Source organism: Abramis brama (assembly GCF_963993115.1).
Source record: "Abramis brama genome assembly, chromosome: 6".
Classification (NCBI taxonomy): Eukaryota; Metazoa; Chordata; class Actinopteri; order Cypriniformes; family Leuciscidae; genus Abramis; species Abramis brama.
In genome coordinates this window covers 18,091,037-18,118,114 of record NC_139968.1, presented here as the reverse complement: position 1 = coordinate 18,118,114, position 27,078 = coordinate 18,091,037, and the positions used below count along the sequence as shown (strand labels likewise).

General features: G+C 38.9%; 2 protein-coding genes across 2 annotated transcripts in view; one reads left to right on the top strand and one right to left on the bottom strand.

Annotated features, from left to right (window-relative positions):
• The window catches only part of LOC311085859 (uncharacterized protein), an 89,089-nt gene that overhangs the window by 27,323 nt on the left and 34,688 nt on the right, over positions 1-27,078 (bottom strand). The gene's annotated exons all lie outside the window — the stretch shown is intronic.
• On the top strand, positions 9,165-25,255 carry LOC311085157 (uncharacterized protein; the record flags this gene model as incomplete). The annotated part of the gene is made up of 8 exons (XM_084117589.1): positions 9,165-9,647; positions 9,906-10,174; positions 10,343-11,016; positions 11,122-11,225; positions 13,031-14,918; positions 15,277-15,325; positions 15,830-15,894; positions 15,974-25,255. The coding sequence occupies exon 8, from the start codon at positions 17,537-17,539 to the stop codon at positions 25,253-25,255; it is 7,719 nt and encodes a 2,572-aa protein (XP_083973715.1). The 5' UTR covers positions 9,165-9,647; positions 9,906-10,174; positions 10,343-11,016; positions 11,122-11,225; positions 13,031-14,918; positions 15,277-15,325; positions 15,830-15,894; positions 15,974-17,536.

Below are 27,078 nucleotides of genomic sequence, written 5' to 3'. Positions count from 1 at the left end.
CTGGGTGGTTGCTAGGCGGTTGCTAGGGTGTTTTGGGTGGTTGCTAGGGTGTTTTGGGTGGTTGCTAGGGTCTTTTGTGTGGTTGCTAGGCGGTTGCTAGGTGGTTGCTAGGGTGTTCTGGGTGGTTGCTAGGATATTTTAGGTGGTTGCTAGGGTCTTTTGGGTGGTTGCTAGGCGGTTGCTAGGGTCTTTTGGGTGGTTGCTAGGCGGTTGCTAGGGTGTTTTGGGTGGTTGCTAGGATATTTTGGGTGGTTGCTAGAGTCTTTTGGGTGGTTGCTAGGCGGTTGCTAGGGTGTTATGGGTGGTTGCTATGGTGTTGCTAGGCGGTTGCTAAGGTATTTTGGGTGGTTGCTAGGGTGTTCTGGGTGGTTGCTAGGCAGTTGCAAGGGTGTTATGGGTGGTTGCTATGGTGTTGCTAGGCGTTGCTAAGGTATTCTGGGTGGTTGCTAGGTGGTGGCTAGGGTGTTCTGGGTGGTTGCTAGGCTGTTTTGGGTGGTTGCTAGGGTCTTTTGGGTGGTTGCTAGGCGGTTGCTAGGGTGTTTTGGGTGGTTGCTAGGATATTTTGGGTGGTTGCTAGGCGGTTGCTAGGGTCTTTTGGATGTTGCTAGGGTCTTTTGGGTGGTTGCTAGGCGGTTGCTAGGGTATTTTGGGTGGTTGCTAGGGTCTTTTGGGTGGTTGCTAGGGTGTTCTGGGTGGTTGCTAGGCGGTTGCTAGGGTCTTTTGGGTGGTTGCTAGGCGGTTGCTAGGGTGTTCTGGGTTGTTGCTAGGCTGTTTTGGGTGGTTGCTAGGATATTCTGGGTGGTTGCTAGGCGGTTGCTAGGATATTTCGGGTGGTTGCTAGGGTCTTTTGGGTGGTTGCTAGGCGGTTGCTAGGATATTTTGGGTGGTTGCTAGGGTCTTTTGGGTGGTTGCTAGGCGGTTGCTAGGGTCTTTTGGGTGGTTGCTAGGCGGTTGCTAGGGTGTTTTGGGTGGTTGCTAGGGTATTTTGGGTGGTTGCTACGGTGTTCTGGGTGGTTGCTAGGGTCTTTTGGGTGGTTGCTAGGCGGTTGCTAGGGTGTTCTGGGGGGTTGCTATGGTATTCAGGGCGGTTGATATGGTGTTACTAGGTGGTTGGTAGTTGTCACAGATGGTTACTATGGAGTTTTTATAGAGTTCTTAGCATGATCTTGGCATGATTTAACACTTAACTAATCGCTATTAGCATGTAGCTATTCACTGCTAGCATATGTAGCATGTTGGAAGTGCTGTTTGCTAGCACGAGTCAAAAGAGCCAAACCTCATCTCTATACGATGTTCTGATACAGAGATATAGGTCTTACAAAACGGTTGCTAGGGTACTCGAGTTTGGTTGCTATGGAGTTGCTTGGGAGCTGGAAGATTTAAACTTAAGAAGTTTATAGTGGTTTTAAGTTTACAGTAGTTTACAGTAGTTTGAAGTTTGAGAGATAGATAAATAAGTTAGACACACACACACACACACACAAACAAACACACAGACACACACACACACACACACACCCACTAACTCGCTCACACACTCACTCATAAACTCAGTGTGTGTGTCTGAGTTTAGAGTTTATAAGTGTATAAATTGATGAGTTAATAAGTGTATGAGTTCTTGAGTTTTGAGTTTATAAGTTTAAATCAGTTTAGAGTTTATAAGTTTAAATGAGATTAAGAGTTCAGAGTTTATTAATTTATGAGTTTAAGAGTTCATAAGTTTATGAATTCATGAGTTTATAAGTTAATTAGTTTATAAGTGTTTATAGTTTATAGTTTATTAGTTTAAATGAGTCTCATTGGCTAATATAGTATATAGAACGGCAGTTTGGTTTAGTCTTCAAGGTATTTTGATTTGAATTTTCGTCGGTTTGAATTTTTTAGAACTCCCAATGTAAGTCAATGGGAGTTTTTGAATGAGTTTTTTCGAGTTTTGATCGTCATTTTTAGGAAAACCGTAAGTCCGATCAGTCTGAAAAGATATAGCAACTCGAGTCAGATCAGTTTGAGTGTCTGAGCCGAGTTTGGAGTATGTAGAGTTAAAGCTCTAGGAGGAGTTTGATATAGATTTTTTTAGGGTCAGAAGAATAATAATAATAATAAGTTTAAATAGGATTTCAATATGTTGGCTCTCTCAAGCCAACTTAATAACTAGATGCGAAAGTTCGTCGAGACAAACTTTAAGTTGGCTTGAGAAAGTTTGGACCAGAAAGTTTTTTGCTAAGCGGTTGCTAGGGTATTCTGAGTGGTTGCTAGGCGGTTGCTAGGATATTTCTGGTGGTTGCTAGGGTCTTTTGGGTGGTTGCTAGGCGGTTGCTAGGGTATTTTGGGTGGTTGCTAAGGTGTTCTGGGTGGTTGCTAGGCGGTTGCTAGGGTGTTCTGGGTGGTTACTAGGGTGTTCTGGGTGGTTGCTAGGCGGTTGCTAGGATATTTTGGGTGGTTGCTAGGCGGTTGCTAGGGTATTTTGGGTGGTTGCTAGGGTGTTCTGGGTGGTTGCTAGGCGGTTGCTAGGGTGTTCTGCGTGGTTACTAGGGTGTTCTGGGTGGTTGCTAGGCGGTTGCTAGGATATTTTGGGTGGTTGCTAGGGTCTTTTGGGTGGTTGATAGGCGGTTGCTAGGGTATTTTAGGTGGTTGCTAGGGTATTTTAGGTGGTTGATAGGGTATTCTGGGTGGTTGCTAGGCGGTTGCTAGGGCATTTTGGGTGGTTGCTAGGGTCTTTTGGGTAGTTGCTAGGCGGTTTCTAAGATATTTTCGGTGGTTGCTAGGGTCTTTTGGGTGGTTGCTAGGCGGTTGCTAGGGTATTTTGGGTGGTTGCTAGGGTGTTCTGGGTGGTTGCTAGGGTGTTCTGGGTGGTTGCTAGGCGGTTGTAGGGTGTTCTGGGTGGTTGCTAGGCGGTTGCTAGGATATTTTGGGTGGTTGCTAGGGTGTTCTGGGTGGTTGTTAGGCAGTTGCTAGGGTGTTCTGAGTGGTTGCTATGGTGTTGCTAGGCGGTTGCTAAGGTATTCTGGGTGGTTGCTAGGCGGTTGCTAGGGTGTTCTGGGTGGTTGCTATGGTGTTGCTAGGCGGTTGCTAAGGTATTCTGGGTGGTTGCTAGGCGGTTGCTAGGGTGTTCTGGGTGGTTGCTATGGTGTTGCTAGGCGGTTGCTAGTGTGTTCTGGGTTGTTGCTAGGCAGTTGCTAGGTGTTCTGGGTGGTTGCTAGGCAGTTGCTAGGGTGTTCTGGCTGTTTGCTAGGTGTTCTGGGTGGTTGCTAGGCAGTTGCTAGGTGTTCTGGGGGGTTGCTAGGCAGTTGCTAGGGTGTTCTGGGTGGTTGCTAGGGTATATTTGGTGGTTACTAGAGCATTTCTAGATGTTGCTAGGGTGTTCAAGATGGTTGCTAAGGTATTTTTGGTAGTTGCTATGGTGTTACTAGGTGGTTGGTAGTTGTCAAAGATGGTTACTATGGAGTTTTTATAGAGTTCTTAAAATCTTTAATAACGAGTGCCTTCAGTACGGCACTCGGCCTGCGGCCTCGTGCCTATGGCCGAATAGGCACAAGCATGGAGCAATATCGCAAGGCCACGAGTGTAATATTGCGTTAAAAAATACAAAAAAATGTAAAAAAATTTTTTTTTTGGTTTAGGGTGGTTGCTAGGGAGCTCTTAGTGGTTGCTAGGGTGCTGAAACTGGTTGCTATGGTGTGGCTATGAAGATTTTAGGCCATTACTTATTGGTTGCTTGATAATATAAATCCTCTGAGGGAGAGAGAGAGGGAGAGACGCAGGGCTGTCAGGCCCTTTGGAGTCTGTGTGTGTGAAAACGGCAGTTTGGATTCAAATGTTTTTAGAACTCCCCAATGTAAGTCAATGGGAGTTTTTCCGAGTTTTGATCGTCATTTTTAGGAAAACCGTAAGTCCGATCAGTCTGAAAAGATATAGCAACGCGAGTCAGATCAGTTTGAGTGTCTGAGCCGAGTTTGGAGTATGTAGAGTTAAAGCTCTAGGAGGAGTTTCATATAGAAATTTTAGTCTCGGAATAATAATAATAACTAGATGCGAAAGTTCGTCGAGACAAACTTTAAGTTGGCTTGAGAAAGTTTGGAGCAGAACGTTTTTTTGCTAGGCGGTTGCTAGGATGTTATAGGTGGTTGCTATGGTGTTGCTAGGGTATTTTGGGCGGTTGCTAGGGTGTTCTGGGTGGTTGCTAGGTTTTTGCTAGGGTGTCCTGGGTGGTTGCTAAGGTCTTTTGGGTGGTTGCTAGGGTGTTCTAGGTGGTTGCTAGGGTATTCTGGGTGGTTGCTAGGCGGTTGCTAGGGTTTTCTGGGTGGTTGCTAGGCTGTTTTGGGTGGTTGCTAGGGTATTCTGGGTGGTTGCTAGGCGGTTGCTAGGATATTTCTGATGGTTGCTAGGGTCTTTTGGGTGGTTGCTAGGCAGTTGCTAGGATATTTTGGGTGGTTGCTAGGGTCTTTTGGGTGGTTGCTAGGCGGTTGCTAGGATATTTTAGGTGGTTGCTAGGGTGTTTTGGGTGGTTGCTAGGCGGTTGCTAGGGTGTTTTGGGTGGTTGCTAGGATGTTTTGGGTGGTTGCTAGGGTCTTTTGGGTGGTTGCTAGGGTGTTTTGGGTGGTTGCTAGGATATTTTGGGTGGTTGCTAGGGTCTTTTGGGTGGTTGCTAGGCGGTTGCTAGGGTGTTTTGGGTGGTTGCTAGGGTCTTTTGGGTGGTTGCTAGGGTATTTTGGGTGGTTGCTAGGCGGTTGCTAGGGTGTTTTGGGTGGTTGCTAGGGTGTTTTGGTTGGTTGCTAGGGTGTTCTGGGTGGTTGCTAGGGTCTTTTGGGTGGTTGCTAGGGTGTTCTGGGTGGTTGCTAGGGTCTTTTGGGTGGTTGCTAGGCGGTTGCTAGGGTGTTTTGGGTGGTTGCTAGGGTCTTTTGGGTAGTTGCTAGGCGGTTTCTAAGATATTTTCGGTGGTTGCTAGGGTGTTCTGGGTGGTTGCTAGGCGGTTGCTAGGGTATTTTGGGTGGTTGCTAGGGTGTTCTGGGTGGTTGCTAGGTGGTTGCTAGGGTGTTCTGGGTGGTTACTAGGGTGTTCTGGGTGGTTGCTAGGCGGTTGCTAGGATATTTTGGATGGTTGCTAGGGTATTTTGGGTGGTTGCTAGGCGGTTGCTAGGGTATTTTGGGTGGTTGCTAGGGTGTTCTGGGTGGTTGCTATGGTGTTCTAAGGTATTTTGGGTGGTTGATAGGGTGTTCTGAGTGGTTGCTATGGTGTTGCTAGGGTGTTCTAAGGTATTTTGGGTGGTTGCTAGGGTGTTCTGGGTGGTTGTTAGGCAGTTGCTAGGGTGTTCTGAGTGGTTGCTATGGTGTTGCTAGGCGGTTGCTAGGGTATTCTGGGTGGTTGCTATGGTGTTGCTAGGCGGTTGGTAGTTGTCAAAGATGGTTTATATGGAGTTAATAACGAGTGCCTTCAGTACGGCACTCGGCCTGCGGCCTCGTGCCTATGGCCGAATAGGCACAAGCATGGAGCAATATCGCAAGGCCACGAGTGTAATATTGCGTTAAAAAATACAAAAAAATGTAAAAAAATTTTTTTTTTGGTTTAGGGTGGTTGCTAGGGAGCTCTTAGTGGTTGCTAGGGTGCTGAAACTGGTTGCTATGGTGTGGCTATGAAGATTTTAGGCCATTACTTATTGGTTGCTTGATAATATAAATCCTCTGAGGGAGAGAGAGAGGGAGAGACGCAGGGCTGTCAGGCGCTTTGGAGTCTGTGTGTGTGAAAACGGCAGTTTGGATTCAAATGTTTTTAGAACTCCCCAATGTAAGTCAATGGGAGTTTTTCCGAGTTTTGATCGTCATTTTTAGGAAAACCGTAAGTCCGATCAGTCTGAAAAGATATAGCAACGCGAGTCAGATCAGTTTGAGTGTCTGAGCCGAGTTTGGAGTATGTAGAGTTAAAGCTCTAGGAGGAGTTTCATATAGAAATTTTAGTCTCGGAATAATAATAATAATAATAATAAGTTTAAATAGGATTTCAATATGTTGGCTTTCTCAAGCCAACTTAATAATAATAAGTTTAAATAGGATTTCAATATGTTGGCTTTCTCAAGCCAACTTAATAATAATAAGTTTAAATAGGATTTCAATATGTTGGCTCTCTCAAGCCAACTTAATAAGTTTAAATAGGATTTCAATATGTTGGCTCTCTCAAGCCAACTTAATAATAATAAGTTTAAATAGGATTTCAATATGTTGGCTCTCTCAAGCCAACTTAACTAGATGCGAAAGTTCGTCGAGACAAACTTTAAGTTGGCTTGAGAAAGTTTGGACCAGAACGTTTGAAGAAGTTTGAAGTTTAAATTAGTTTGAAGTTTAAATTAGTTTAAAGTTTAAAGTAGTTTGAAGTTTAAAGTAGTATAAAGTTTACATTAGTTTAAAGTTTAAAGTAGTTTAAAGTAGTATGAAGTCTAAAGTAGTTTAAAGTTTATATTAGTTTGAAGTTTAAAGTAGTTTAAAGTTTAAAGTAGTTTAAAGTTTAAAGTAGTTTTAAGATTAAAGTAGTTTGAAGTTTAATTTAGTTTAAAGTTGTAAGTAGTTTAAAGTTGTTTGAAGATTAAAGTAGTTTGAAGTTTAATTTAGTTTAAAGTTTTAAGTAGTTTGAAGTTTAAAGTAGTTTAAAGTTTGATGGAGGGATAGATAGATAGCTAGATAGATAGCTAGATAGAGCCTCAATGGTTAAATTTTATCAGTGAGCATATTGTAAAATCTTCATCATAACTTTTATATCAACAACTCGTAATAATAGGAAAATTATATTGCAAGAACAGCTAATGTGATGGACGCATGTTGTCACAGTAACCAGGTGAAGGAAATGAGGAAATTAAATTGCTACATTATGAGACACAATTGCCCTGCTTCTTAAACTTAAAAGGTTAAAAATTTCCACCTATATAGTCAACTTTGTATTTAATGAAAAAATGCATTTCTGATAAATGTGACAGTTGTAATGTAACAGAAAATGTTGAGCATGTTATTTTGTGGTGTAATAAATATAGTGCTGAGAGGATCAGTTTACATGAAAAGATATACGGATTAGAACGTGGATGGATAACGACATTCACATTTGAAGTGAAATATGAAAATAAAGCAAAGTGTTGAGGCATTAAAGGTAAAGATGCTCACATGCAAGATTACTTTTCTTTTCAGCGTTGAGCATTACCACCAATCACACAAGTCTCTGTTGAGCTCATTATGCAATAACCAATCAGATAAGTTACCGATGAAGAAACAATCTGCGGGTTCGCGGGAGCTTTTTGCCTCGTTCATGTCATGTGCTTTTCACCTCAGTCACTATTTTTTTGTATTTTTCTCCCTTCTTCTGACATTCTGGCTGGATTCTGCCTTTTCGCTCGAGGAAAAGTGTAGATGCGATGTAAGTAAGATATTAATTTATAATCCTTTTGATTTTTCATGCTACTAAAATAACAATGTCTTGTTTTTCTAATGCGTAAAAAGCAATTAACTGATTCCTAAATGGTTCTTGTCATACAAGAAGATTATATCTTAAGAACAGCTAATGTGGGGATGGACGCGCGTTGTCACGGTAACCATGTGAAGGTAATGAGTAAATCAAATTGCTACATTTTGAGACACAATTACTCTGTTCCCTCTAAAATGGACAAAACTGCATATTCGACAAGGGTTAAAAAATATCTCCTACACAATCAATATTAATCTATTACGACTGTCGATAGATAGACAGAGAAGATTACGTTTTATACTTTTTTTCAGCGTTGAGCATCACAACCAATCACACAAATCTCTGTTGAGCTCATAATGCAATAACCAATCAGATTAGTTACTGGTGAAGGGAAAAAATGCGCATTCGCGGGAGTTTTTGCTGTGTTCAACAGTATGTGCTGCTCACCTCAGTCAGACAGACAGACAGACAGACAGATTGTGAATTCTGTCGTGGGAAAGTGCAGACACGATGCAAGTAAGATATTAATTTAAAATCCTTTTGTTTTTCATGCTACTAAAATAACAATGTCTTGATTTTCTAAAAAGCAATTAACTAATTCATAAACGGTTCTTGACTGTGCGACACACAAGAATGACCCCACACAGAAAGTTTTCTGTATTCGTGTAATGACATTAATCATTATATCACGAACAATGATCGACAATAATGATGTTTTTAACTTACAAGGTAAAAATTGTTTTGATAAAAGCTACAACCTTTCGGGGAATGCTTTCTGCTAGATGTGTGCATCATCTTTTGTGTCAAATCCTTAATTAATTAAATTAATTAAAACAAATATATTCTGACAGGATTTTGGTCTCAGAGAAGGGGTTCTGACAGAAAAATGTATTTTCTGGAGTAATTTCCCCACTTATTTCAAATTAAATTTATGATTTTTATGACGTTATGAAGAAATGACAATAAATTAAATGACAATAAATTAAATGACAGTAAAAAGACAATCTTTGCAATGCTGAGGAAAAACAGAAGCAGCTTCTGAAATAGCATTGTTTAATGCAGCTCACAGGAAATCAGTAATGACTTAATTAGTAATGGACATTATTAATCATTAACTTTTGAAATAATAAAAAAAATAAACTAAAATTTAAATGTTAAATTAAAACCGCCACTAGGTGGCAGCAATTCACTTTTAGTGAGTCATTGAGATTCAACCGTTGTTTTTAAAATTTCGTGTTTTTTCGGTAAGGGTATGTCTAATTTATGTAATTTTATTAAAAATGTATGTAATTTTACTCCTAAATTGAAAAACCCCATTCTAAAACAACATAGAAAAATCTTGATGGAACCAAAGGGGCGGGGTTTTAATGTCATACCTGCACCACGCTGTCACGAGTCACAGGAAACACCGGATCACGATGTGATTAAAGTGCACAAGTTTTAAACAATCAGGATAGGATTAACGTCAAGGTTTAGTTAATGGGAAACACAGGGACTACATCCTGTTAAATGCATGACAAATGCATGAGTTTGTTGATATATCTCAATTAATGGGTTTTGCATTATTTTTGTGTAATTTCACACTTGTGTAACTTGAAGATTGTAACTTTCTGTTTTTATTCTCCCAAGTGTTGCATTCAAATGGGTGACTAAAGTTCACGAGTGGCTGGTCACACCTCAGATCCAAGATGAGAACCTTGCATCACAACACAACAGGTAAGTAAAACAGTGTACCTTTTCTGCAGGTAATTAGAGGGTATGCATTGCTGTCAAAAATATATGGATGATAGAGAAGACAACACTTTGAAACATGTAAAATTATATTTTATTATCTTTAATAAGGTGTTGTTGTTTGGAACAAACTATAGAAACTAAACAAGAACAAACTAAACAAGAACAATTTAAAGTAGAAGTCTTAGAACAAAAAAAAGTGGGAAAAGGGATGAGGGTGCTGGCTAATCGGATGAGGTCTCGTTCACGGCACGGATCTGAAGCACCCGTCTGTTTATGTGCCTGAGGACAACTTTCATCGGCAGCTTGGCGAGGAGGTCGTCAGGATTCCCAGAGAACATGGTGACTGGAATTATGTACACCACTGACTCACTGCTGAGGATGTGGCAGTTGTCGTTGACCTCCGAGATGCCGATGATGTCGGCCTCTGTCTCCTGGACTTGCCCCTCAGGAATCTGTGGAAACAAACCATTATGGTAAGTTTCATTGTATTAGTACTGAAACACCTCACTGTAAGTATTTCTTTTTGTACAATTTTGCTTTTCTGTATATTAAATGTATATTAAATTCTTGTTTATTGACCTGTTGCATTAAAAAAACACACTTGCAACTCTAGTCTATTATCGGATTACAGTATAGCTGATAATCTGAACAGTTATGATTTTGTTCATGTGATATTTATTAATTGAAAGGTAGGTTTACAACTCCAAAATGCATGTTTTACTCTGTTTCAGTGTATACTATGGCAGCAGTAGTGTTGTCCATTATGTACCTTCACAGTCGTGTAGGGTGAGGAGTGGAATTTTCCTCGCCCGTTGTGGATGATGCAGGGGCGAAGGTGAGTAATCACCACCTCATCACCCACGTAGACGTCAGACAGTGCCTCATCCCTCCACAGCGACACTTCAAACAACTTTCCTCCACACTGCAGTTGAATGTCCAGAACGGGGACATTAGTGCGTGTCATCTTCACGCCACGCAACTGGAAAAATTCAATTCATGGGTGAGTATAATACAGTTCTGTTTCTTATTTTTGTTCCTGGATTTCCTCAACATTGCACATTTAGATTTTTTTTATTCAATTTGTTAATTACATGATTTGTTTTACAAATAAGTGAAAAAGCCAAAATATGGAGTGTTGAGATTTCCTGAACGTGTGTTTAAATCACAGTGCCATAGTGACAGACAGATGAAGACGGACAGATGAAAAAGTGGACAGTCAGGGTGAAAAAGTGTATATGGTGTCAACAGTCTTACTCAACTGTTATGTCCTGTGAATTTTCTTATAACTTTGAATCACCCATTAGATACACAAACTATTTCAAAATAAATATAATACAATGTTGTAATGTAGTTAGTATATTTTTTAGACTATTCAGCTCAAATATACAAAATTAGCAATATAATTGAATTTGCCACAGGTATTGCAGAACACGGTCATTATCACTGTTCATTTTTATAAAATTTCTGTTTTAGGCAACTTGGAACTGGATGATGAGGATGTAATGCTGTCAGTTTAGTAAATTATATTAGGTTAAAAGCTTAAAGAATTAGTTTAATACTGCAAAATGTATTAGACGGATAGAAAATTTACTCACTTCCATGATCTTCCCCTGGAGGCTGAGGTATCCACCCTTTGAGAAGATGTCCTCCTCTTCGCCACTCATCACTGGAGAAGACGGACACAGGGCATGTTTGGCCTGATTCTCCGCCTCCTCTGTAATCTCCAGTGGAACAGTTTTAAATTTCAGGGTTCCAGGGCCAACAAACAAATGCATCTGTCCAAATGCATTGGACAGGGTGTATGTTTGTAAAATATAGCTAACCCCCTCCTCAAATTCCGGGGTAAACCCATCTTTTTTATTTAAATATGTTTTTAAGCCATCGCTTAAAGCACTTATAGACTGTGTTTTAAGCCTATTAATGGTAATCTTTTCTCCCTTTCGGAAGTTGAGGGCTCGCTGGTTCATGCTCGTTGCAACACACTTGCAACGCAGAAATGCTGCCGGAGATGTTGGAGTTGCCATGCTGACGAGAAGAAAAGGCAGAGAAAGGTACATGTGAATACTCTGGCAAATATTATTTACTTTTTGTTCATAAAATTAAAGTCAAAGCAATATTTTGAAGGAAATTGTGTTGAGTTTTGAAAGAATGGTTCACCCAAAAATAAAACGCTACTGTTTATTTATTTGAAGTGGAAAAAATTACTTTAAAGGTTCCATATTGTACATCTTTCTGAAGTTTTATTTTAGGTTTTTTATTTCCTGGATAATATATATTTGCTGTATAAGCACCAAAAACCATCTCAATATATATTTTACAGCTCCTTTCTCAGGAGCTCTGCCAAGAACAGGTCGAGTTTGCCCTGTCTACTTAATATTCATGAGCCTCTCTTCTGATTGGCCTGTTGTTCTCTGAGTGTATTGGTAGGGGTGGTGACTGAGTAGTTCTGACATCACATTTATACGGAAGTCACAATGGCTTGTGAAAAGGCACAGCTACTTTATGCAGACTGTGTGAATTTGTCTGTGGTTCGATTGTTTTGAAACTTCTATGGTAGTTACATAGCCCCTAGAGCTCTGTTATCATGAAAAAAAGCCAGGAAATTTCAATTTTGACAATGGGACCTTTAAAAAATAACTTGTTCAGTCAGAACCCCTTCTCTGAGGAGGTTGTGACTGAACTTTATAAAAATCATGAATTTAATGTGAAAAATTTATTTTCTGAAGTAATTTATCCACTTATTTCAGTCAGAACCCCTCCTCTGAGACCAAATCCTGTCAGAATATATTTTATTATGCTGTCATTTCATTGTAGCTTCATTAAAATCATGAATTTAATTAGAAAAAGTGGAAAAATTTCTTCAGAAAAAACATTTTTCAGTCAGAACCCCTTCTCTGAGACCAAATCCTGTCAGAATTTATCTTATTATACTGTCATTTCATTGTAGCTTCATAAAAATCATGAATTTAATTAGAAAAAGTGGAAAAATTTCTTATGAAAAAAACATTTTTCAATCAGAACCCCTTCTCTGAGACCAAATCCTGTCAGAATATATCTTATTATACTGTCATTTCATTGTAGCTTCTTAAAAATCATGAATTTAATTAGAAAAAGTGGAAAAATTTCTTATGAAAAAAACATTTTTCAATCAGAACCCCTTCTCTGAGACCAAATCCTGTCAGAATATATCTTATTATACTGTCATTTCATTGTAGCTTCATAAAAATCATGAATTTAATTAGAAAAAGTGGAAAAATTTCTTATGAAAAAAACATTTTTCAATCAGAACCCCTTCTCTGAGACCAAATCCTGTCAGAATATATCTTATTATACTGTCATTTCATTGTAGCTTCATAAAAATCATGAATTTAATTAGAAAAAGTGGAAAAATTTCTTATGAAAAAAACATTTTTCAATCAGAACCCCTTCTCTGAGACCAAATCCTGTCAGAATATATCTTATTATACTGTCATTTCATTGTAGCTTCATAAAAATCATGAATTTAATTAGAAAAAGTGGAAAGATTTCTTCTCTGAGATCAAATCTTGTTTTGTCACTGTCATATAGGCCTTAATATTTACATTTTATTGTAAGAGTTCATTTAGTTTGTTGAAAAGTAAAAAGGGTCTCACCTGATGTGTAGTTGTAGTTGAGTGGTCAAGTAAGGAGGAGGACAGTGGTCTTGAACTTGGCACCAGTCCAATCAGCGAATCAAAAGACATCACAAAGGCACATGATGACAAGACAGATAACATTTGACCAATGGTTTTCTTTTTTCTCTTTTTTTTCTCCCTCCCCCTTCTTTCTCCCTCTCTCTCTTTCTCTCTCTCTCTCTCTCTATCTCCCCCTCCCCCAGGAGAGAGAGGGACAGACAGCAGCCAGAGTGTGTGTAGAAGAGACACCAGGTTAATGTGTGTGTCTTACCTCAGTGTGTCCACCACAGTGACCCTCAGTAATGTGTGTGTGTGTGTGTGTTAAAACACTGGTATCAAATGTTCACACATGTTATTATTTGTTACACTGTTCATTTAAATTAAACTTATGTTAAAATGTTTTATTATATTGATGTCTTTATTATTATTTGTCCAAAACACAGAAACGAGTTGCATTTTAGCACTTCTGGTTCCATTGTCCCATGGGTTTTGTTAAATGACTGAAATAAGGTTATATCCACAGCTTTTTTAATGTGTGTGCATCTTGGATGGGTTAAACGCAGAACTTTCACTTAATTGTATAACAGGAAAAATTGTATTTGCCAGAAAGCCTGAAAGAATGGCCAGCTACATCTCCAGTTTGCCCTGCTTGATCACTGATCTGAGGATCACGTTGGCAAATCAACAGCAAAAGTAATTTATTTGATAACAAACTGTAGGCTTTACATTACAATATAAATCAATTCACCTTATTGTATAATTTATTTTATTAAACAAAATATAATTTGGTCCCTCCTAATATAAAATAAGTTAAATATTGTGGGTTTAAAAAGGGAATTGTGCACAAGTAATTAGCTGCCATATTTTTTTAATATATATACAATTTATTTTTATTTTTTTGCTGGTGTTTTAATAAATTAATTGTGATTAATAACTCCATTATGATGTTAATTATTTGATTACAAGGGTTGTGTTATTTAAACGAATGTAACGGCTGGCCAATGAAATTGTTGAATGTTGGATAACAAATGAGATCGCTGAATGTTGCATAACTAATGAGTTGTACGTCATTCTGGATTCTTCCGCTCCTGCTGCTTGCTTCGGTTCGGGTGAGTGAGAAAGTTTGTCTGAGGTAATTAAAATGTGTGTGGGTTAACGATTTGAATGCAGTTAAACGTATTTAAGTGTTTATAACTGCTGAAACACGAATAATAGTTAATTTTCCAAAAAGCATTACGATAATAATGTGTAACGTTATCGTGAGGATGATGTGTAACGTTAACGGTTTCTGTCTTCTAAGTTCTGTCTAATTTGTTAGTTTTGTTAAAAACCTTAATTTATATCCCCAGTATTTGTATTTTTTATGTGAAATTTGGCTTTTTTGCTCCTGTTTATATGAAATACGGACCGCCGTCAGATAAGCTTTTGGTAAAAAAAAAAAAAAAAAAAATTTCATTTATACTCGACGGCGCCGCCATTTTAGGGGATTAGACGTTCTCTGATAACGCTTACCGTTGCCATGGTTATTTCGACAGTAAGACCAGAGAAAATATGCAACGCTGCGTGAAAAACATCGTAACTCCTCATTCTCTATAATGCTGACGTTACTCTTTTATAATAGAAACACGTCCATACTTCCGTTCCTGTGTATTATCTGACTTGTTTCTCTATTTTGCTTAAGTGTAAATAGGTCGTTGTTGCTGCTATGTAAGTATTTGATTGACAGCTTGAGATACATTTTCAGTCATACATTTTATAACAGCAAAATTATTTGCAGATTACAGAGATGAAGAACATATATAAAGTGAAAAGTTTTTCTTACATTCACCTTACTTTGTGACCATCTAACTTTTGTGGTAAATACATATATTTGTACATCAGTTTCAGATTAGCATATTAATATGATTCAGATTAGTCAAATCATATTATTTTAAGACTTTACAGTTCTTCTGTACATGTCCATGCATGCAGGCCTGTGCAATATTTGATTCATATAATAGTGAATCATATGTGATTTCTTATTTTTCTCCTCCTTTCTTTTATGTGAACCTGTGTCTGTAAAAATCTTGCCAGTTCATTGCATCCATTGCGGTAAGTAATCTTTTAAACTGTCTGTCACATTCTCAGTATTTGCATTTACAATAAATATGGAATAGCAATCTACAGGGTGGGCCATTTATATGGATACACCGTAATAACATGGGAATGGTTGGTGATATTAAAGTCCTGTTTGTGGCACATTAGTATATATTAGTACACACCACCCATCTTGAGGAGTTTGCCCCCTCACATATACTAATGTGCCACAAACAGGACTTTAATATCACCAACCATTCCCATGTTATTACGGTGTATCCATATAAATGGCCCACCCTGTATATCGGCATATTTCAGAACATATTTCAATATAATTTTTTGGAATCAAGATTATTTATTCTTTACCTATTAGGTTTCGTATCTCCTCCACTGCTAACTGCCTTTAGCATCTTCATTCCAAGGTAATTTACTTATTCACATTAACCTCAGGGCTCGAATTTCGGCGCGGGATTGTGGGTATTGCGCATAATTTTAATCATTCCCGCAGGTCTCCCACTTATAATGCGGGAAATTCCTGCAAACACTGATTCACTTTAGCATGTAGTTTGTATTAGTAAATTGGTTGTCCAATGCAATTAACACACACAACATGTTAAAGGACAATTACAGCGCAAAATTAACCTAGGGGTTAATAACACTTGGGTACGAGTCGACTGTTCTCTGGGATGCGTTTTCATGATAATCGAATGTAAAGAGTTTTATCTCTAAAAACTGATTCGCTTATAACGCTAGTATATGGGGCATGGAATAAGTAAAAAGAAAACGCTAGTTAATACCACTAACAAGGCTAAAAATATATTATACATATATATATATATTTTACAGCATGTGGTATTCTCTTTTGTTAAGCACTTAATATTTGCATAACATTTGTGAGTGGATCATTTATTTATTTTACTTATTAGATTTTGTCGTGTTCCACTGTCGTCTCCCTGCTGTTAAGGGTGGCCAACAGCACCTTCATTTCAAGGTAATTTAAATTCATATTCACCATATTAACAGTCAACAAATGTGTACACAATACTAGACATTTATTTTTCTTTTTTTAGGTGACATTGCTGCTTTGAGTGTCTAGGTAAATATCCCTTTAAACTTACTATATAATGTTCATCAGAGTCATTAGTCATTTGTTTCCCTGCTGTTAAGGGTGGCCAACAGCACCCTCATTTCAAGGTAATTTATATTCATATTCATCATATTAACAGTCAACAAATGTGTACACAATACTAGACATTTATTTTTCTTTTTTTAGGTGACATTGCTGCTTTGAGTGTCTAGGTAAATATCCCTTTAAACTTACTATATAATGTTCATCAGAGTCATTAGTCATTTGTTTCCCTGCTGTTAAGGGTGGCCAACAGCACCTTCATTGCAAGGTAATTTATATTCATATTCACCATATTAACAGTCAACGAATGTGTACAAAATACTAGACTTTTCTTTTTTTAGGTAAAATTGCTGCTTTGAGTGATTATGTAAGTATCCCTTTAAACTTTCTGATTAATGGTAATCAGAGTCATTAGTCATTTCTTTATAATATTCTGTCTGCATGTATTTTGTTTTTATTAACAAGGTTTCGTTAGTAAACACATTACACTGGCACTACAGAATAATGTAGTATTGTGGGATAGCAGACACATCACAGCTTGAAGGAATAGCTAGAATTGTTTATCCTCACTAGTAGATTGGCTTTCTCATTTTGTTAATGTGAGACAAACTGTCACATTTATCAGTTTGTAAGGGCTATTCCACAGCTAGAAACAATGATTTAACCATTTATGAAAAAATGTGTGAAAACTCTTTCCATCCTCAATTGTGTAAGTAACCCCCTTACATATAATTTTATTTGTAACTATATTTCTAGTGCATTTTTGTATTGTCTGTTGTTATTTATGTAAATGATACTTGCCATTTTGCATTTAACAATGTAACTGACTTTATTTCTTTCTGTGTTTGTCTGTCCTGACCTGTCCTATACTTTCCTCTCCATAACTGTATATTATTCACTCAAACCTTTATCTTGCTTACTAATTTAAAAAAATGCCTCTTCCATTCTTTCTCTTCCAAAACTCATAAATGGCCTGCCACCTCTTGCCACCTGCTTACTTGCTTGCACTATAAACTGCAAAATGCAAACTCACATCTGCTTCTAACCCTTATGCACCTATGCTTAGCTTGCCAACGCATCTTTAAAAAAGGCCAGTACCCATGAATTGATCTATGATCATGTAGAAGTCTTGTTGCATCTTGATACATCTAAGTACATACTCAATTCCACAAATATTTGCACCCATACTCACGTCCTGTAAGATCACCGTCTCAGGTAACAAAACTGTGCTGCATCTTCAGAAATAGTAAGAGAGAGTTTCTAAAGTTTTTAACTCTTTTAAAGTACAATTTTTTTTGATTAACCTAACTTCAAATCAATTAATTAACTGTTGTATTACTGTTACTAATATACATATACTCTTGTTATATATTAAATATTTAACTTTTCTATATATCTGATTGCATAAAAGGTGCTACGTTATCTTTATTTACGTTAAACACATTATCTTTTGTGTTTGTTTTCTCAAACATATTTGCTTGATTGCCAGTGCTGAAACATCACCATGCCAAGAAAAGGAAAGAGGAGTCAATCTCAGAAACAGCGCAGAAACCTAGAAGCTTCATGTGGCACCAGTAGCAGTACTTCTGGAGCAGGTATTATTGGTGAAAAACAGTACTATGTTCTGTCTGTTACAGCATCTCACTGTCAAAGCGATTCCAGGTACAACATTTACTCCAGAAGCCGTCAGTGTACTTGCAATGCATTAATGTTCCTAGCTGTTCATAATGAACGTAATGAGCTACTCGGTTTCGATTTAGACCGCATTTTACAGAAAGGTGATGCAGTTTACACTAGTGTCAAAAAAACACTGCAGAGCAAAAGACAATTTGTGGCTAATTTTTTAAACTTTGATGAGCTGCCAAACACAGTTAAGACAAACTCAAACTGCTACAACATCCTGAAACATCCTCAGAGAGTTGGATTTCTGAAAGATTCACCTGTCCTAGGCGAGTATGGAAACCTTGAGAATACTCTGCAGTGCCTCAGAGCTGATGTGAGTGACGCGTTGCTGATGTGTGGAACCACGTGTATCGCCGTATTCAGAGATCGCTCAGGGAGGTTTGGTTATTTTGATTCTCACTGCAGATCAGCATATGGAATGCCTGAAGATGAAAGCATTGGTACGGCCGTGATGTTGACCTTCTTCCGTTTAGAAGACCTGATCGAGAGGCTGATGCTATTGTTTCAAGGGTGTTTCGATTTGAGAGACCAGCAACAATTTGATTTGCTGCCTGTTTCGTTCATTAACCGGATAACTGAAAGAAGTGTACATCCTGAAGTCTCCCTAAACTGCTGTGAGCTTGAACGTGATGTGCAACCATCCACCTCTTTTGAGAACGAAGCTCTGTCAAACAATGAACAATGCAGGTCTGCTGATGTCTCACAACTGTATGTTCAAGTCCAAGATGTGCAACCATCCACCTCTTTTGAGAACGAAGCTCTGTCAAACAATGAACAATGCAGGTCTGCTGATGTCTCACAACTGTATGTTCAAGTCCAAGATGTGCAACCATCCACCTCTTTTGAGAACGAAGCTCTGTCAAACAAAGAACAATGCAGGTCTGCTGATGTCTCACAACTGTATGTTCAAGATCCGGTTCAAAAACCATCTGAGATTACCGTTAATGGAGCCACATCAGCTAATGATCAAGCCCACTTGACTTGTCAAGATAAAATGGTCGTTATAACTTCTGTCACTCAGAATCAAGACAGTAATAAAAATGTGTCATTCAGTGAACTTTCTCATGGCATGCTGTCACAGGATCAATTATCGTTGTCATCTCCTAATCACCAATATTCACAATCGACAATTAAGCAGACAGAAAAACTGAACAAGACTCAGAAACTAAAGGCTTATTATCAAAAAAGGAACAAAGAAATGGTTCAGAGGCAAGGTGTTTATGACAAAAAACAGGCTGTACGTAAAGTCTATGATTATAAAAAAAGTAGTGAATACAGGCAAAGACATAACCAAGCTGTGAAAAACAATTATAAAAATATTAATGAATACAGAGAGCGAAAAAAGGCTTATGTTATTAGCAAGTACAGAAATACTGAACAATTCAGAAAGAAACAAAAGAATTATATAATTAAAAATTACAGGAATGATGCACAATTCAGAGAGAAACAAAAGAATTATATAATTAAAAATTACAGGAATGATGCACAATTCAGGGAGAAACAAAAGAATTATATAATTAAAAACTACAGGTATGATGCACAATTCAGGGAGAAACAAAAGAATTATATAATTAAAAACTACAGGTATGATGCACAATTCAGGGAGAAACAAAAGAATTATATAATTAAAAATTACAGGAATGATGCACAATTCAGGGAGAAACAAAAGAATTATATAATTAAAAATTACAGGAATGATGCACAATTCAGGGAGAAACAAAAGAATTATATAATTAAAAATTACAGGAATGATGCACAATTCAGGGAGAAACAAAAGAATTATATAATTAAAAATTACAGGAATGATGAACAATTCAGGGAGAAACAGAAAAATTATATATTGAGAAATTATAGGAACAATGTTAAATATAAGGAGCAGCATAGGCAATACATTGTTGATAGATATTTAAAGGATCCAATTTTTAGGCAAAGCCAAATAGACCATTACACAAACCGATGCAAAAATGATCCTAACTTCTATGAAAAAAGGAAGAACATCTTTAAACAACATTATCACTGTGATGCACATTTTAGGGCTAGGCAGAAAGAATATAATTTATTCAAATCTAAAAACAAAATATCTGCACTTCACACAGTACAGTGTGCACAAGGCATACAGCGCAAATACAAAAACATGAATCTGTTGCGTCAGCAGAGAGACACGTTACAAAATAACCAACCTGATGTAGTACAAGATCCGACTGTGTTAAGAGCCTTAAATGTTTTCAGAAATGTTATAAAACAGGGGCCAACTTATGTCTGCACATGTTGTGCCAGGGCGCTCTTCTCAAATCAAGTCAAATCATGTGATCGTGAGCGCTATCAGAAGAACCCGACAGTTGCTTCAGTTTGCTTGACTGGAAACTATGTTCACGTGTGCTCCGACTGCCCTGATCAATGTGCCTTGGAGAACAGGAAAACAGAGTGGATCTGTCACTGCTGCCATAATACACTATTGAGAGGTCTGATGCCAGACATTGCTGTGGCCAATAAACTTCAGTTCGCTCCCATTCCTCCAGAACTCTGCGATTTGAATGTTCTTGAAAGACACGTTATTGCAAAGTACATTCCTTTTGCTAAGATTGTTACACTACCGAAAGGCCAGCAAAGAGCTATAAAAGGCGCAGTGATTTCTGTTGCATCTGAAGTAGAAACAACAGTGAATTCCTTACCCAGACCAAGAAGTGAATCACAACTGCTTACAGTGAAACTCAAAAGACGTCTGTGTTACCAAGGTCACTATCAGTTTCAGACTTTGAACATGCAAAAGGTTTTGTCTGCTTTAAGAAAGCTAAAAGATATCCATTCAGAATATAAAGATATCGTCATTAATGCAGAACTCTCTGAAGAAGAAATGTTTAATGAGCAAGAAGAGTGTGCAGATGACATCAATGCGTCTGAAGAAGAAATGTTTAATGAGCATGAAGAGTGTGCAAATGACATCGATGCCCCTGATGAGGAAATGGATATTGAGAACAGTAGACAAAGTGAGAACACTGAAGAACAGAGCAATGAGAATGAACCCAATGATTCTACTGATGACACTGCAGAAGAGCAATCGAGAGGCCTTGCCTTGGACACATGTCTTCAGCCCCCAGATCTCGGCCAGCAACTGTTGTCTTATGATGATGGAATATTTTGCATTGCCCCAGCAGAGAGAAACACTCCTGTAAACACTTTCAAAATTCCTAAACTTGAGTCTATGGCGTTTCCAGTGCAGTTTCCAGATGGCACGAACACATTTGATGAGCCTGGTAGAGCAAAACATGTTTCCCCCAGCAGATACTTTAACTCTAGACTATTCTCTATTGACAATCGTTGTGCGAAGGATACCAACTATATCTTCTTTGCGCAGTTTGTAACTGAAATGAACATGGCCACATCTAGTATGTCTATCCAACTACGGAAAGGAAAACCCATGACCCGTGATGGACGCAGAATAAACTGCTCACTGCTGCAGGACAAACAGGAGTTAGAAAAGCTTATAATAAATAAGGAAGCTACACGATTCATGCAACCATTAAGAGGGACTCCAGCATACTGGGAGAAATCTCTCCGTGATCTGTTTGCTATGCTGAGACAGCTTGGAACTCCTACATTTTTCTGTACGTTTAGTGCTGCTGAGATGAGATGGCCTGATGTGATTACTGCTATTAAAGCACAACAAGGTGAAACCGTGAACTTTGCTGAATTAGACTGGTCTGAAAAATGTGAAATCCTCAGAAGTAACCCTGTGACAGCGATGAGAATTTTTGAAAAGCGAGTTGAAGCCTTGATGAGAGATTTGATCAATTCCCCTGCTCGACCTATCGGTGAGGTAATTGACTTCTTTTACAGAGTAGAGTTCCAGCTACGTGGCTCTCCGCACATTCACTGCTTATTTTGGGTGAAAGATGCTCCAGAGTTTGAAAAAGATCAAGATCAGGATGTGTGTGATTTCGTTGATAAATACATCTCATGCAAATTACCAGACCCAGACAAAGACCCAGAACTACATAAAATTGTAAGTGAAGTACAGATGCACAGTCGTAACCACTCAAAATCCTGTAGAAAGAACAAGAAGCACTGCCGGTTTGGATTTCCTAAACCACCCATTAAAAGAACCATGATATCACGCCCCAGGCCTCCTCCTGCAGAGAATGATGATGAAGGGAATGAAGCAGAGGAAAGAAATTATGCCAGTTTCGCAAAAGAGCAGCTGCAGAAGGTGTGGGATATACTGAATGACTCAACTCAGAGTTTTGATAGCGTTACACAGCTACTTCTTAAAGTAAACATGACCTATGAAGAGTACGAGAAACATATCGATACTATTTCTACATCAAGTTCAATACTCATGGAGAGACGACCACAGGACTGCTGGGTGAACGGCTATAATCCAATGTTGTTAAGAGCCTGGGATGCAAACATGGACATACAGTTCATTCTGAACCCCTACAGCTGCATCATGTATATTGTCTCGTACATTTCAAAAGCTGAGCATGAGATGAGTGATTACCTAAAGAGAGTGATAAAAGACTCAAGTCATGATAACCTGTCTGAACGTGAGTGCATGAAGCAGGTCATGAATGCCTATTCAAAGAACAGAGAAGTCAGTGCTCAGGAGGCAGTCGCTCGCACATGCAGTCTGAAATTAAAATCATCATCACGTGCTGTCATATTCATACCTACTGATGACAACGCTGTAAAGATGAGTTTACCAATGAGGTGTTTGGAGAGCATGGATGATGACATAGAGAACGTGTGGATGACAGGATTGCCAGAAAAGTACAAAGCCAGACCTAACAGGCCTGAATTTGAGAACATGTGCATGGCTGAATTTGCAAGTGAATACCGCATTGTTTATGCAGGAAAGACAAAAGGTAAAAATGTTTTGCCACTTCAAAAAAACTTGGGACACATACAGAAAAGAACGAGGGGAAAACCTGCTGTCATCAGATTTGCCCGTTTTTCACAGCAGAAAAACCCAGAAAAATTCTATGGAACTTTTCTAAAGCTTTACTTGCCATATCGCTCAGATGAACAGCTGAAGTCCACAAGATTTCCATCATATGAATCATTTTTTGCATTTGCTTCTGTAAAACTACCAGGAACTGATGAACTGCAGCGTGTGCACAATATTGTGAACGAAAACCGTGAGAAATATGAAAAGCATAATGAGGCTATAGAAAAGGCAATTGAGGATTTTGAACAGAATGGTCCAGTTGAAGATGCATGGACTACATTGGCTCCAGCAAATGAACTGATCCGTTTGGAGAGCATATCGGAACGTGAACCCACTGATCCTAATGATGTGAACGAGCAGGAGGATATTCCAGAGTACACAGCATCTACCTCTGTCAGTAACACAGCTATGCCACTCGTGGAAGCTGCCCAACAAAATCATGCACAGATTCGCAAAATGTACCAGAGCTTGAATCAAACACAAGCTTCCATATTCTATGCAGTCCGAGACTGGTGCAAAAGATGTGTCTCTGGTGAAAACCCACAACAGTTTCTGTATTTTTTGAATGGAGGAGCAGGAGTTGGTAAATCACACGTTATCAAATCTATTTATGCAGAAGCAACTAAGATTTTGCGCAGGCTTCCATGCATACGAGAGCATACTGACATTTCCAAGCCAACCGTTCTTTTAACAGCATTCACAGGAACTGCAGCCTTTAACATCTCAGGTAAAACATTGCACTGTCTTCTGAAACTCCCAAGAAGCTTAAAGCCTCCATACCAAGGCCTGGGAAACAGCTTGGATGAAATCAGGGCAGACCTTTCTAATGCACACATTTTAATTATCGACGAAATATCAATGGTGTCAAAACAGTTGTTTTCCTATGTGAACTGGAGACTGCAACAGATTAAAGGAAACCAGAAACCTTTTGGTGGCTTATCTGTATTAGCTGTTGGAGATTATTATCAATTACCACCTGTGGGAAGAGCAAAACCACTCTGTGTGTATGAGGACCATGTGCTGGACTTCTGGACAGATCATTTTCAAATGATAACTATGACACAGATCATGAGACAGAGAGATGATCTTGCATACGCTGAGCTGCTCAACAGACTGCGAGTAAAAAAGAAGCACGAGAAGCTAACTGATGCAGACAGGTGCATGTTAGAAACCGTCATAAGATCCTCCCCTGAAGAGTGTCCCACTGATGCATTGCACATCTATGCAACCAATAAAGAGGTAGACAATCACAACAGTGAAGCCATATCCTCCCGCTTTTCAATTGTCATTACCATAAATGCACATGATTACAAAAAAGATCCCCGAACAGGAGAAATGAAAAGACAAGCGGCACCATTTAAAGGAGACAATCGTGACCTTATTGACACACTGCAGATTGCTATTGGTGCACGAGTGATGCTAACCAGAAATATTGATGTGGAAGATGGACTGGTAAATGGCACTTTTGGCAAGGTGGCTAAAATAACAACTCAGACCCGAGATGGATTGGTTCAATTAATTGGTCTTCATTTAGATAATGTGACTGCTGGACGAAAATATCGCAACAAAGCACCTGGTGGAGATGACAACATTGTCTATATTGAGAGGTCAGAGGAACCACTGAAAAGAAAAGGAACAATGCGAAGACAGTTTCCCATGAAGCTTGCTTTCGCATGCACCATCCATAAAGTGCAAGGAATGACAACTGATCGCGCTGTTGTATCTCTGAAGCACATATTCGAATCAGGCATGGCATACGTTGCACTCAGCAGAACAACATCACTCAGTGGACTGCACATTACTGACTTTGATGAAAAGAAAGTCTTCTGTAATCCAGAAATAAGTGCCTCCTTGGAGAACATGCCAAGAGCAGATTTTCACAGTATCCAGCCCATACTACATATTGTAGAGAACTCCAACCTGAATTCAGCTCTTAAAATCATCCATCATAACACAGAGGGACTGGAGTGTCATATGGAGGATTTAAAATGCCACCATGAGCTTCTCTTGGCTGATGTTTTGTGCCTCACTGAAACACACCTGTCAGGCTCAGCTGTTCCTGCACATCTACATCTGGATGGATACACCATGTACAAACGCAACAGGCATGCATCCTACACAAACTATGCACATTTGGCAAACAAGAATGGTGGTGGAGTGGCCATTTATGTGAAAAACAACTTTCAAGTTTCTCCTCTGATGTACATACAGAATGTTACTGACTTGGAATATTTGGTTTTGAAGATAGAAGCCCCCAAACAAGCACTTCTCGCTGTAATCTACAGACCACCAAGTTATAATTTGGCAGAGTTTTTGGCACACCTGAACGCCCTCTTGACATCTCTGGAGATCATCGATTTGAGGCCTCTAATCGTCTGTGGCGACTTCAATGAAGATCAGCTTTCTCGTTGCAACAAACCTATTCTGAATTTGTTTGAAGATAAAGGATACACACAGTTAATCAGCACCGGGACAACAGAAAAAAACACTCTTCTAGATCCTGTCTTCATAAGCGGCGCACACTCAAACGTCAGAGCAGGAGTTCTACAGACGTATTACAGCTATCATGATCCGGTCTATTGTGTTTTAGAGTAGAAACATCAAATATATCATCACTAATCTGCATCACACATTCAACCCTGCTGTAAGATAACATCTTTATTTCAAGAAAAAAATGCTAATACAAATAAATGTATACTACAAAACTGTTCACATTGTCTACTTCTTGTGTGCATGTGTGTGTGAATGTGTTACATATAGACTGTGTGTTTGTTTGTTTGTTTGTTTGTTTGTTAGATAAGGAATGGATGGAGAGTGAATGTCCTTTCCAAGGATCGCCACCTTGACGTGGTGGAAAGGCTTGAGTGTTCCAGTGATCCCAAGAGTGAGTAATTCTGGAGCATTTTACTCCAGTTTGACTTGCTTACGGGTGAGGTTCCAGACTAAGTGCGATCCAAATTGGCATTAACTAAATAAAATAGTTTTTGAAGCATAATTACTTGATTCTGTCTTTCTTGATCCACACACACATTCAGACACACACACTCACTCACTTACACACACACACACACACACACACACGCACTCACAGACACGCTCACTCTCACACACACATGGTGCTAAGGTATTTTGGGTGGTTGCTAGGGTGTTCTGGGTTTTGCTAGGCGGTTGATAGGGTGTTCTGGGTGGTTGCTATGGTGTTGCTAGGCTGTTTAGAGTTTATAATTTTAAATGAGTGTGTACGGGTTTTTGAGTTTACACACACACACACACTCACACATAGACACACACTCTCTCTCTCTCACACACACACACACACACACACACACACACACGTTTTGAGTTTAGAGTTCATTAGTTTAAATGAGTCTCAATGGCTCATATAGTATATAGAACGGCAGTTTGGTTTAGTCTTCAAGGTGTTTAGATTTAAATTTTCGACATACACACAAGCACGCACACAGACTCTCACTCTCTCTCACACACACTCACTAACTCACTCACTCACACACACACACACACACACACACACTTAGACAAGCTCATTAACACACACACACACACACTCTCTCTCTCACACACACAGACACACTCTCGCACATACACTCACATGCACACACTCACACACACACACACACACACACTCACTCACGGACATACACTCACACATGCACACACACACACACACACACACACACACACACACAACCAGACATGCTCACTATCTCACACACACACACACACACACTCTCTCTCTCACACACATACACGCGCACACACTCACACACACACACACACTAACTCGCTCTCACACAGACACACACACACTCTCTCTCTCACACACACACACACACACACACACACACACACATAGACACACACACACTCTCTCACACACACACACACACACACATAGACACACACACTCTCTCACACACACACACACACACACACTAACTAACTCACACACACACACACACACTCACTCACGCACATATACTCACTCACACACAGACACACACACCCTCACTAACTCACACACACACACACCCTCACTAACACACTCACACACAGACATGCTCACTGTCTCACACACACACAGTTTGTGAGTTTTTGAGTTTTGAGTTTATAAGTTTAAATGAGTTTAAGTTTAAATGAGTTTAGAGTGTGTGTGTGTGTGTGTGTGTTCACACACACACACTCAGAGTTTATGAGTTTAGAGTTTATAAGTGTATAAATTTATGAGTTTATAAGTGTAAGAGTTTTTGAGTTTAGAGTTTATAAGTTTTAAATGAGTTTAGAGTTTATAAGTTTTAATGAGTTTAGAGTTTATAAGTTTAAATGAGTTTAAGAGTTCAGAGTTTATTAATTTATGAGTTTAAGAGTTCATAAGTCTATGAATTCATGAGTTTATAAGT